General features: G+C 50.3%; 1 protein-coding gene across 1 annotated transcript in view; it reads right to left on the minus strand.

Annotated features, from left to right (window-relative positions):
• The window catches only part of LOC122747785 (spidroin-2-like), a 30334-nt gene extending 19943 nt beyond the window's left edge, over positions 1–10391 (minus strand). The window contains exons 1-3 of the mRNA XM_043993623.1: positions 9453–10391; positions 8629–9305; positions 8010–8262 (exon numbers count right to left, since the gene is read on the minus strand). Coding sequence (XP_043849558.1) covers positions 8010–8262; positions 8629–9305; positions 9453–10391 — 1869 coding nt within the window. The remainder of the gene's footprint in view (positions 1–8009; positions 8263–8628; positions 9306–9452) is intronic.
• Between the last annotated feature and the right edge of the window lie 330 nt (positions 10392–10721).

Genomic DNA, 10721 nt, shown 5'->3' on the forward strand with positions numbered 1-10721 from the left:
CTAAAATATATAGGGAACTAAATCAAATTTATAAGAATATAAGAATATAAGCATATGAACAGGAAGTTTTCTGGTGAAGAAATTTTCATATTGCCATATGAAAAAAAAAGGCTCTAAATCACTATTGATTAGAGAAATGCAAATTAAAACAACTCTAAGTGGGCAGCTAGGTTGCACAGTGGATAAAGCACTGGCCTTGGATTCAGGAGTACCTGAATTCAAATCTGGCCTCAGACACTTAACACTTACTAGCTGTGTGACCCTGGACAAGTCACTTAACCCCAATTACCTCACAAAAAACAAACTCTAAGGTACCACCTGACACCTATCAGATTGGCTAATATGACAAAAACGGAAAATAATAAATGCTGGAGAAGCTGTGGAAAAATTGGAACACTAATGCACTGTTGGTGGAGCTGTGAACTGATCCAACCATTTTGGAGAACAATTTTGAACTATGCCCAAAGGGCTATAGGACTGAAAATACCCAGTGGTACTACTGTTAGATCTGTATCCCAAAGAGATCATAAAAAAGAGAAAAGGACCCACATGTACACAAATATTTATAGCAGCTCTCTTTGTGGTGGCATAGAATTGGAAACCAAGGGAATGCCCATCAACAGGGGAATGGCTAACCAAGTCGTGGTATATGAATGTAATGGAATATTGTTGTGCTGTAAGAAATGAGGAATAGGAGGAGTTCAGAGGAATCTGGAAGGACTTACATGAACTGATGCTGACTGAGAGGAGCAGAACCAGGAGAACTTAAGTGACTGACTGGCTCAGGGTCACATAAGCTAATGTTTTTATGGCCAGCATTTCTGATAAAGGCCTCATTTCTAAAATATATAGGGAACTAAATCAAATTTATAAGAATCCAAGTCATTCCCCAATTGAGAAATGGTCAAAGAATATGAACAAGCAGTTTTCTGATGAAGAAATCAAAGCTTTCTATTGCCATATGAAAAAATGCTCTAATTGATTAGAGAGATGCAAATTAAAACAACTTTGAGGTACCACCTGATAACTATCAGATTGGCTAAAAAGACAAAAAAGGAAAATAATAAATGTTGGAGAAGCTGTGGAAAAATTGGAAGACTAATGCATTGTTAGTGGAGCTGTGAACTGATCCAACCATTCTGGAGAGCAATTTTGAATTATGCCCAAAGGGCGATAAAGCTGTGCCTACACTTTGACCCAGCAATATCACTTTGGGGTCTTTTCCCAAGGAGATCATAGAAAAAGGAAAAGAACCCACATGTTCAAAAATATTTATAGCTGCTCTTTTTGTGGTGGCAAGGAATTGGAAATTGAGGGATTACCCATCAGTTGGGGAATGACTGAACAAGCTGTGGTATATGAATGCAATGGAATTCTATTGTGCTGTAAGAAATGATGAGCAGGAGGAGTTCAGAGAAACCTGGAACAATTTGCATGAACTGCTGATGAGGAAGATGAGAACCAGAAGAACATTATACACAGTATCATCAACATTATGTGTTTGATCAACTGTGAGAGACTGGATTCTTCTCAACAATACAATGGTACAAGGAAGTTCCAGGGGACTCATGATTGAAAAGGCTCTCCAAATCCAGAAAAAAAAGAACTGTGGAATATGCATGCTGATTGAACCATACTATTTCTTTTGTTTTTGGTGTTGTTTTTCTATTTTGAGGTTTTTCCTTATTGTTCTGATTCTTCTCTTATAGCATGACTGATGCAGAAATATGTTTAATGTTGTTATGTATGTTATGTGTATATATATATGGGTTTATATACACATATTATATATATATATATATATATATATATATATATATATATATATAACCTATATCAGATTGTCTGCTGTCTAGGGGAAGGGGGGGAGGGAGGGGAGGGAGGGAGAAAAAATTGAAATTGGAAACATATAAACAAATGCTGAAAACTATCTCTACATGTCTATATGTAACTGGAACATAATAAAATACTTTTATTCAAAAAAAGAAAGTAATAGATTCCTCATTATTGAAGGTCTTTAAGTGGGTATTGTATGATCCCTTGTAGAGAATGTAAAATAGTGCAAAAATTATTGTACCTATGCTTCTCTGAGACACATTTGTCTCAGAATACTTCTGCTCAGGATATTGGACGTACTCTTTCTGCTTTTTCCCATGAAAAATTCCATAGCCCATGTTTATGCTTTTGAGTTTGGTTGACCCTTCCTTTCTCCCTTCCTTCCTTCCTTCCTTCCTGTTCTGGGATAAGTCTACCTGCTAATCTAAATATTACACAAGGATGGTTTACATTAAAATCTTTCAACTCAGGTTTCAAGGAAGACAGGATTCCTCTGCCCAAAGCACCCCATCCCATTCCCTCTGCCTGCTCTTTCATAACTTTGATCTTTCAGGCTGCCTTTGATGTTTACCTTAGCCAGACTTGTGAAAAAATGGATTAAGATGATTTGTTTGAATACACAAGGCACTCAGATCCATGATACATTCCTCCCTATCCATCATTTCAGACACCCAGGTTGTACATTACCATCAACATCATCAATACTGCCATCAGTAGTAGCAGCAGCAGTGTAATCATCACTATAGATAGGTTTTACAACTTTAGGCTTAACTTTAAGGTTTACAAATTACTTTCCATGTTAATTTATGAATCTCATGCAAAAAATAATTTAAAACAATAGTAATGAGTAGCATTTGTGTATCAGATCTAGGCCCATTTAGAAGATGCTCTTCACATTTGTAGAGTACTATCAGCATATAAATGCTAGCTATTACTATCATTATTTTTAGAGTGTTTTATAAATATGATTCAACCATGGGAGGTAGTTGCTATTTTTACCATTCTCCATTTTATAGGGAGGAAACTGACCCTAAAGAAGATTTAGGGGGAAAATGACTGCTATTTTCATGTAATTGAAAGCCTATCATTTGGGAGAGAGATGAGACTTTTTTTTGCTTAGCCCCAGAAGGCAGAACTATGAGCAGTGGGTAAGAGTTGTACCAAGGTAGATTTCAGTTCCTGATTTCCTCCTGGTTACTATGTCATCTTTGAATTTTGTGGCACTGCTTCATACCTTTTCCCATTGAAACCAAAAGCTCCACTTTGCATCTCTAAGAGTGGGTGATTTTCCACATTTTATAGATAAGGAAACAGAGAGATGTCACTTAAGTAATTTGCAATATTATAGAGTATTTTGGTATCTGAGGCAGGTTTTAAAATCACATGTTCCTGATTTCTAGTCCCGTGTTTATATATACTATGCCTACTAGCTGCCTCATTTGAATATATATGAATAGGTATAATATCCTATAAGAATATAATAAATATATAAAATAATACAATTTGTGCTTGTGACTTTTCAGAGTTCCAACTCTATAGACATGGATGTTGGACCTGAGGGTAATAAGCACAGTGGCAATAATTAGAAATTTTTAGCTGAAGAGACTTCAGAATAAAGTAGAGAATTGGTTGCTGCTTAAAGCTAGGCATAAACATAACAAAAATTTCCTTAAACCAAATGAATATGATACATTGAGGTAATTCCTTGCTTGGTTCAACACCCTGCTTCTCACCTAGTATTAATCCTTTTCATCCTTAACTCCAGTCTTTATTTCTTTCTTGACTTCTATTTGATCCCCAAAGGCAAAACTACTTTACATTGGGTGGAAGTTTCAGATATTTAGAATTCAACTTAAGAGAATGGGAAAATAAACAAAGAACTTCCTAACAATTACAGCTGAACAAAAGAATAGACTGCAATGTGTTTGAAACACACAGAAAAGCAAGGTCAGAAAGAATCACAGATAAGCAGGGACCACTTTGAAAATAACATGTTAAATTCATTATATTCATATAAAGAAAAGAAAGTACATAAATAGATACTCACAATTTTATATACAACCTCTCTGTGCTACTGTGTATTATGGAAGTGCTCATCTTAGTTTGCTCACTACGTTCAGATTTTTTTTTTAATGGAAAAAAAGGGTGGGTAATGAGTTCCTCATCTAGAGGCAATTGGTGGTAAGGTGAATAGAGTGCTGGGCCTAGAGTCACGAAGACCTGTTCACCTGAGACATTAGCTTATGTGACCCTGAGCCAGTCAGTCACTTAAGTTGTGTTTGCCTCCACATATATCATACACACACACAAGGTGAAAAGAATCAGTCATCTCCTCTCTTCCTCCTCCAGTATTTTTTTTTTAGTGAGGCAATTGGGGTTAAGTGACTTGCCCAGGGTCACACAGCTAGTTAAGTATTAAGGGTCTGAGACTGGATTTGAACTCAGGTACTCCTGACTCCAGGGCCAGTGTTCTATCCACTGCACCATCTAGCTGCCTCAGTATTTTCTTTATATTGGACTACTGTTTCCTCTGCAAAGAATTAGAATTAACCTGTTAGTCACCACTTCCTCATTTTTGTATTAATATCCTAAGTCAAACCTGAATCTGGTCATAGACTCATATACTTAAACTTGGATGAGCTTTATAAATAACTTTCTGACACTGCTGGGTCCAGATGAGTATTCAACTTCATTTTACTTACCCAATAAATAGACAGAACCATAGAAATTACAGAATTCTAGAATTGGAGAGACTTTAGAATAAATGAATGATTGAATGAATGGAAAACCAATTAACCATTTACTATTTGCCAAGCAATGTTTTTAATGCTGGGAAACAACAAGAGCAAAGATAATCCCTGGCCTCAAGGAGCAATTAATCTAAAGGGGAAGAGGGAAGGAGAGGGGAAGAGAATTAGTACACATATATTATGTGCTGGGCACTCTGCTAAGCATTTTTTAAAACAAATATTATCCCTAAATATAGGGGAATAATGGCTAGGGAGAGGCACTTGGGTCTCAAAAATAAAATGGATGGTGAGTAGGGTTATAGGTGAATAGATTGATGCTGCTTATGCAAAAACTATGATAGTATTGAATTATTGGTCATAGTTCAGGATTCCAGAAGTGGAGTGGAAGGGAAAGTATTTGGGTTATCATAGTGGATGCATTGTAGAAGAGAAGGCAGTAGAATGAGGAGTGAAATGCAGCATGATGAACAGGACTTTCCAGAAACAGTGGTTCAGAAGGCAGTGGCCCATCAGGATAGTGAGGCTCCAGGGTCCCTCCTAGACCAAATACTGAAGAACAAGTATTTGTTCTTGAAATATTGGTGTACCTTTAGGACCCAGCCTGGTACAACAAATATAGTCCTTGATGCCAGGCAGTAGAAAAGTGCTAAAAACAAGGTCAAGACCTTGAAGCTGATCTTAGGAATGTTTTTAACAATGTGAGTCCCCTTTAGTTCCAGAAGCTACTAAGGAAGTCTGACTTCTTGGAATTCACCAGAGTACTGAAGTTATTCCATGGAACATAGTATCCAAGTTGATGCCTGTCCTTCTTTGTTCCCAGTGACCTCAAGAAATCAGTCAGTCACCAAGCATTTATTAAGGTCTTACTGTGTGCCAGGCACTGTGCTAAGTCCTTGTGATTACAAATAAAGGCCTTCAAAGAGCTTACATTCTAATAAAGGAGACGTGTAAATAACTAGATACTTACAAACTATATACAGTAAAAGAAAGGCAATCTAGGGGCAGCTAGGTGGCATAGTGGATAAAGCACTGGCCTTGGATTCAGGAGTACCTGAGTTCAAATCTGGCCTCAGACACTTGACACTTACTAGCTGTGTGACCCTGGGCAAGTCACTTAATCTCCATTGCCCCACAAAGGAAAAAAAAAAGAAAAAAGTAAAGAAAAGAAAGTAATAAGGAAGTTAGGAAGAAGGATATTTTGGGGAAAAGATAATGAGTTCAATTTCAGGGCAGCTAGGTGATGCAGTAGATAGAGCACTGACCCTGGATTCAGGAGGACCTGAGTTCAAATCCAGCCTCAGACACTTAACACTTACTAGCTGTGTGAACCTGGGCAAGTCACTTAACCCCAATTGTCCCGCCAAAAAAAAAAAAAAAAAAAAGAAGGATGTTGCAGTAGTCCAGGCAAAACTCAATAAGGGCTTGAAATAGAATTTTGGCTCTATGAGCAGAGAGGAGATGTATGTCATGTCAAAAGGACAAGATTTGGCTGGGGATTGCCTATGTAGGTTGAGAATTATGTAACAATCCAGTTTGTTCTGTGTTAGACTTGATAGAATCACAGGCTTTAGAGATGGAAGGGTACTTGGGCTAATCTAGAATGATCTCCTCATTTTACAGATGAGGAAATGAATGCTCAGAGAGGTTAGGCAAGTCTCAAAGGACAATAAGCCAAGACTTGAACCCAGCTCCTCTGACTCCAAGTCCAGGTGTCTTTCCCCTCAATCATGAGATACCCAGGAAATTAATTAGGGCCTGAGAGCCGGTATCAGTATGCATGGATTCAAAAGACATTCATTAAAGTCTTAGAAATGGTGCTAGGTATAGAGATGGCTAGGACAAGGCCCATGATCTTGAAGAGTTTACTAGGAAACTCGGAATTTGTAAAACAGCAGAAGTCCTCGCAAATTCTGGATATAATCTCAGAGGAACCCAGGCCCATCCCTTGGAGTATGGGAGGAGGGTATATATCTCAGGATAAAATCACACTGTGTCCTTTCCTACCACTCCTCAAAAGACAAGATATAGGTGAAATGGGGTTAAAACAAAAATTTAGGGCAACTGTAAAAGAGAAAAGAGATCCCAAAAGGGCCACCTGAGAATAGGTTTCCTATTTCACCTATTTGGCTTGGTGATGGTGTGTCACCTAGACTGCTTATACAGCTATCAATCCCGATTGATAATCAATTGGTAGGAGCCACTTTCTTCTTCTCCCAAAGGGCTTCTGCCTTCTACAGTCACTCCCTAGACTCAGCAGCCATTGGGTCCCCCAAAGCAATGGTCAAAGATAGGAACTGCTACATGTTGATAACTGTTCTTTCTATGTATATGCATAACTGAAAATTACCAATAGAGGGAAGGCCCTAGAATTAAGGGGGATCTGGAAAAACTTCCTGTAGAAGGTAGGATTTTAGCTGGAACTTGAAGGGCGTAAGGACCCAATTTAGTACAGGCACTTGACTATCCTAGAGAAACTTTATTTCCACCCAAAGATATCTATTAGCAATTCAACCAGCAAAGTATATGCCAGGATAATTAGGAAGTCATCCTAATTCCAGGTACTGAGGTGATGAAAATTACTTACCCAATATAAATAAAGGGATTGTATGTGTATGTACATACGTGTGTATACATATATGTGTGTATGTATACAGATATATGTGCATATATATATATATATATATATGTGTGTGTGTGTGTGTGTATGTAGAGAGAGAAGAAGGAGGAAGAGGAGGAGGGAAGAGGGAAAGGGGTGGGGCTGGAAAGGATATAGTTTTCAAATACAAGGCAGGATCCATGATGAAATATTGGACCCAATACCAGTTGCAATAGGCAGACAGATTATGTGAGCCTGAGGGTTGCGTGGGTCATAATAGTCAAGATGATGTCTCTGTGTCTTGAGAAATGTCTATTTTTTCTTTTACAACTTTGCTTTTCTGACCCTTCCCTGCATCTATTCTGTAACCTTGTTTCCCTGCCCTTCCTTGGTTATATTGTTATTCACCCTATTGCCTTTAGCCTAGGTATCTTGGGGAGGGGGTTGCAGCAGGGCCCATACAAAGCTCCACTATAAGCTATCTCAGAATTCTGCTGCTATGTAGTCAAGTGAGGTTGGGATTGATAAAGAACTAGAAAAAAAAAAAGACAAATGAAGGCAGTTTCCTTCTTGAAAGACCCTTCCAGGGAGCAATGCCGAGCCCCGCCCCGCCGGGAAGGCGGGGATTATTGTCCTGTGTGTTCTTGGAGACTGTGGTAATTAGGGTCATAAAATGCTCAGGAAGAGAAAACGTTCACTTGGACCTGTTTTACTTTGTAGGAAACATTCCCATAGGGAAATTCTTATCTATCTGCATGTATGGCTATCATGTACCAGCCTTCAAAACTGAGGGATGGGATCCTTTTTGTAGTTTTCCTATGGCTCACCCCCGCTCCACCCCCACTCGCCCCGCCCCCGCCCCCCCAGCTCCACTCGGCCCGCCCCGGTTCGGCTCGCCCCGCCTCACCCCAACCCGGCACGGCCCGGCTCGGCTCACCCTGCCCCGCCCTGGCCCGGTTCTCCCCGCCCTGGCCCAGCTTGGCTCGGCTCTCCCCGGCTCGGCTCGCCCCGGAGTGGTTCGGTTCTCCCCGCGGCACGGCTCGGTTCGGCTCCGCCCGCCCCGGCGCGGCACGGCCTACCCTAGCCTGGCACGGCCCGCCACGCCCCGCCCCGGCTTACCCCGGCTCCGCCCAGGCCCGCCCCACCCCGCCCAGGCGCGGCTCGGTTCGCCCTGGCGCGGCACCGCCCGCCCCGGCCTGCCCCGGCTCTGCTCGCCCAGGCCCGCCCCCGGCGCGGCAGGCCCGCCCCCGGTGCGGCACGGCCCGCCCACGGCCTGCCCAGGCTCAGCTCGCCCAGGCCCGCCCCCGGCGCGGCTCGGTTCGCCCCGGCGCGGCACGGCCCGCCCCGGCGCGGCACGGCCCGGCTCGGCTCGGCTCGGCACGGCCCGCCCCGGCGCGGCACGGCCCGGCTCGGCTCGGCTCGGCTCGGCCCGCCCCGGCGCGGCACGGCGCGGCACGGCCCGGCTCGGTTCGGCTCGGCCCGCGCCGGGCTGCCCCGGGTCTGCTCGCCCAGGCCCGCCCCCAAGCGCGGCATGGGCCGCCCTGGCCCGGCTCCGCCCCTGCCCGCCCCGGCTCCGCTCGCCCAGGCCCGCCCCGCCCCGCCCCGGCGCGGCTTGGTTCGCCCCGGCGCAGCACGGCCCGCCCCTGGCGCGGCAAGGCCCGCCCCGGCGCGGCACAGCTCGGTTCGGCTCCTCCCGCCCCGGCGCGGTTCGGTTCGCCCCGGCGCGGCACGGCCCGCCCCTGGCGCGGCACGGCCCACCCCGGCCTGCCCCGGCTCAGCTCGCCCAGGCCCGCCCCCAGCGCGGCATGGGCCGCCCTGGCCCGGCTCCGCCCCTGCCCGCCCTGGCTCCGCTCGCCCAGGCCCGCCCCGCCCCGCCCCGGCGCGGTTCGGTTCGCCCCGGCCCGCTCCGGCTCAGCTCGCCCAGGCCCGCCCCCGGCGCGGCACGGCCCGCCCCCGGCCTGCCCAGGCTCAGCTCGCCCAGGCCCGCCCCCGGCGCGGCTCGGTTCGCCCCGGCGCGGCACGGCCCGGCTCGGCCCGGCTCGGCTCGGCCCGCCCCAGCGCGGCACGGCCCGGCTCGGTTCGGCTCGGCCCGCCCCGGCGCGGCACGGCCCGGCTCGGTTCGGCTCGGCCCGCCCCGGCGCGGCACGGCCCGGCTCGGCCCGCCCCGGCGCGGCACGGCCCGGCTCCGCCCCGGCCTGCCCCGGCTCCGCTCTCCCAGGCCCGCCCCTGGCGCGGCACGGCCCACCCCGGCCTGCCCCGGCTCAGCTCGCCCAGGCCCGCCCCCAGCGCGGCATGGGCCGCCCTGGCCCGGCTCCGCTCCTGCCCGCCCTGGCTCCGCTCGCCCAGGCCCGCCCCGCCCCGCCCCGGCGCGGTTCGGTTCGCCCCGGCCCGCTCCGGCTCAGCTCGCCCAGGCCCGCCCCCGGCGCGGCACGGCCCGCCCCCGGCCTGCCCAGGCTCAGCTCGCCCAGGCCCGCCCCCGGCGCGGCTCGGTTCGCCCCGGCGCGGCACGGCCCGGCTCGGTTCGGCTCGGCCCGCCCCGGCGCGGCACGGCCCGGCTCGGTTCGGCTCGGCCCGCCCCGGCGCGGCACGGCCCGGCTCGGTTCGGCCCGCCCCGGCGCGGCACGGTACGGCTCGGTTCGGCTCGGACCGCCCCGGCACAGTTCGGTTCTCCCCGGCGCGGCACGGCCCGCCCCGGCCTGCCCCGGCTCCGCTCTCCCAGGCCCGCCCCCGGCGCGGCACGGCCCGCCCCCGGCGCGGGCCTGCCCAGGCTCAGCTCGCCCATGCCCGCCCCCGGCGCGGCACTGCCTGCTCCCGGCGCGGCACGGCCCGCCCCCGGCCTGCCCATGCTCAGCTCGCCCAGGCCCGCCCCCGGCGCGGTTCGGTTCGCCCCGGCGCGGCTCGGTTCGCCCCGGCGCGGCACGGCCCGCCCCGGCGCGGCACGGCCCGGCTCGGTTCGGCTCGCCCCAGCGCGGCACGGCCCGGCTCGGTTCGGCTCGGCCCGCCCCGGCGCGGCACGGCCCGGCTCGGTTCGGCCCGCCCCGGCGCGGCACGGTACGGCTCGGTTCGGCTCGGACCGCCCCGGCACGGTTCGGTTCTCCCCGGCGCGGCACGGCCCGCCCCGGCCTGCCCCGGCTCCGCTCTCCCAGGCCCGCCCCCGGCGCGGCACGGCCCGCCCCCGGCGCGGGCCTGCCCAGGCTCAGCTCGCCCATGCCCGCCCCCGGCGCGGCACTGCCTGCTCCCGGCGCGGCACGGCCCGCCCCCGGCCTGCCCATGCTCAGCTCGCCCAGGCCCGCCCCCGCCGCGGTTCGGTTCGCCCCGGCGCGGCTCGGTTCGCCCCGGCGCGGCTCGGTTCGCCCCGGCGCGGCACGGCCCGCCCCGGCGCGGCACGGCCCGGCTCGGCTCGGTTCGGCTCGCCCCAGCGCGGCACCGCCCGCCCTGGCCTGCCCCGGCTCCGCTCTCCCAGGCCCGCCCCCGGCGCGGCAGGCCCGCCCCCGGCGCGGCACGGCCCGCCCCCGGCCTGCCCATGCTCAGCTCGCCCA

The sequence above is a fragment of the Dromiciops gliroides genome, chromosome 3, assembly GCF_019393635.1.
Source record: "Dromiciops gliroides isolate mDroGli1 chromosome 3, mDroGli1.pri, whole genome shotgun sequence".
In the NCBI taxonomy this organism is placed as follows: Eukaryota; Metazoa; Chordata; class Mammalia; order Microbiotheria; family Microbiotheriidae; genus Dromiciops; species Dromiciops gliroides.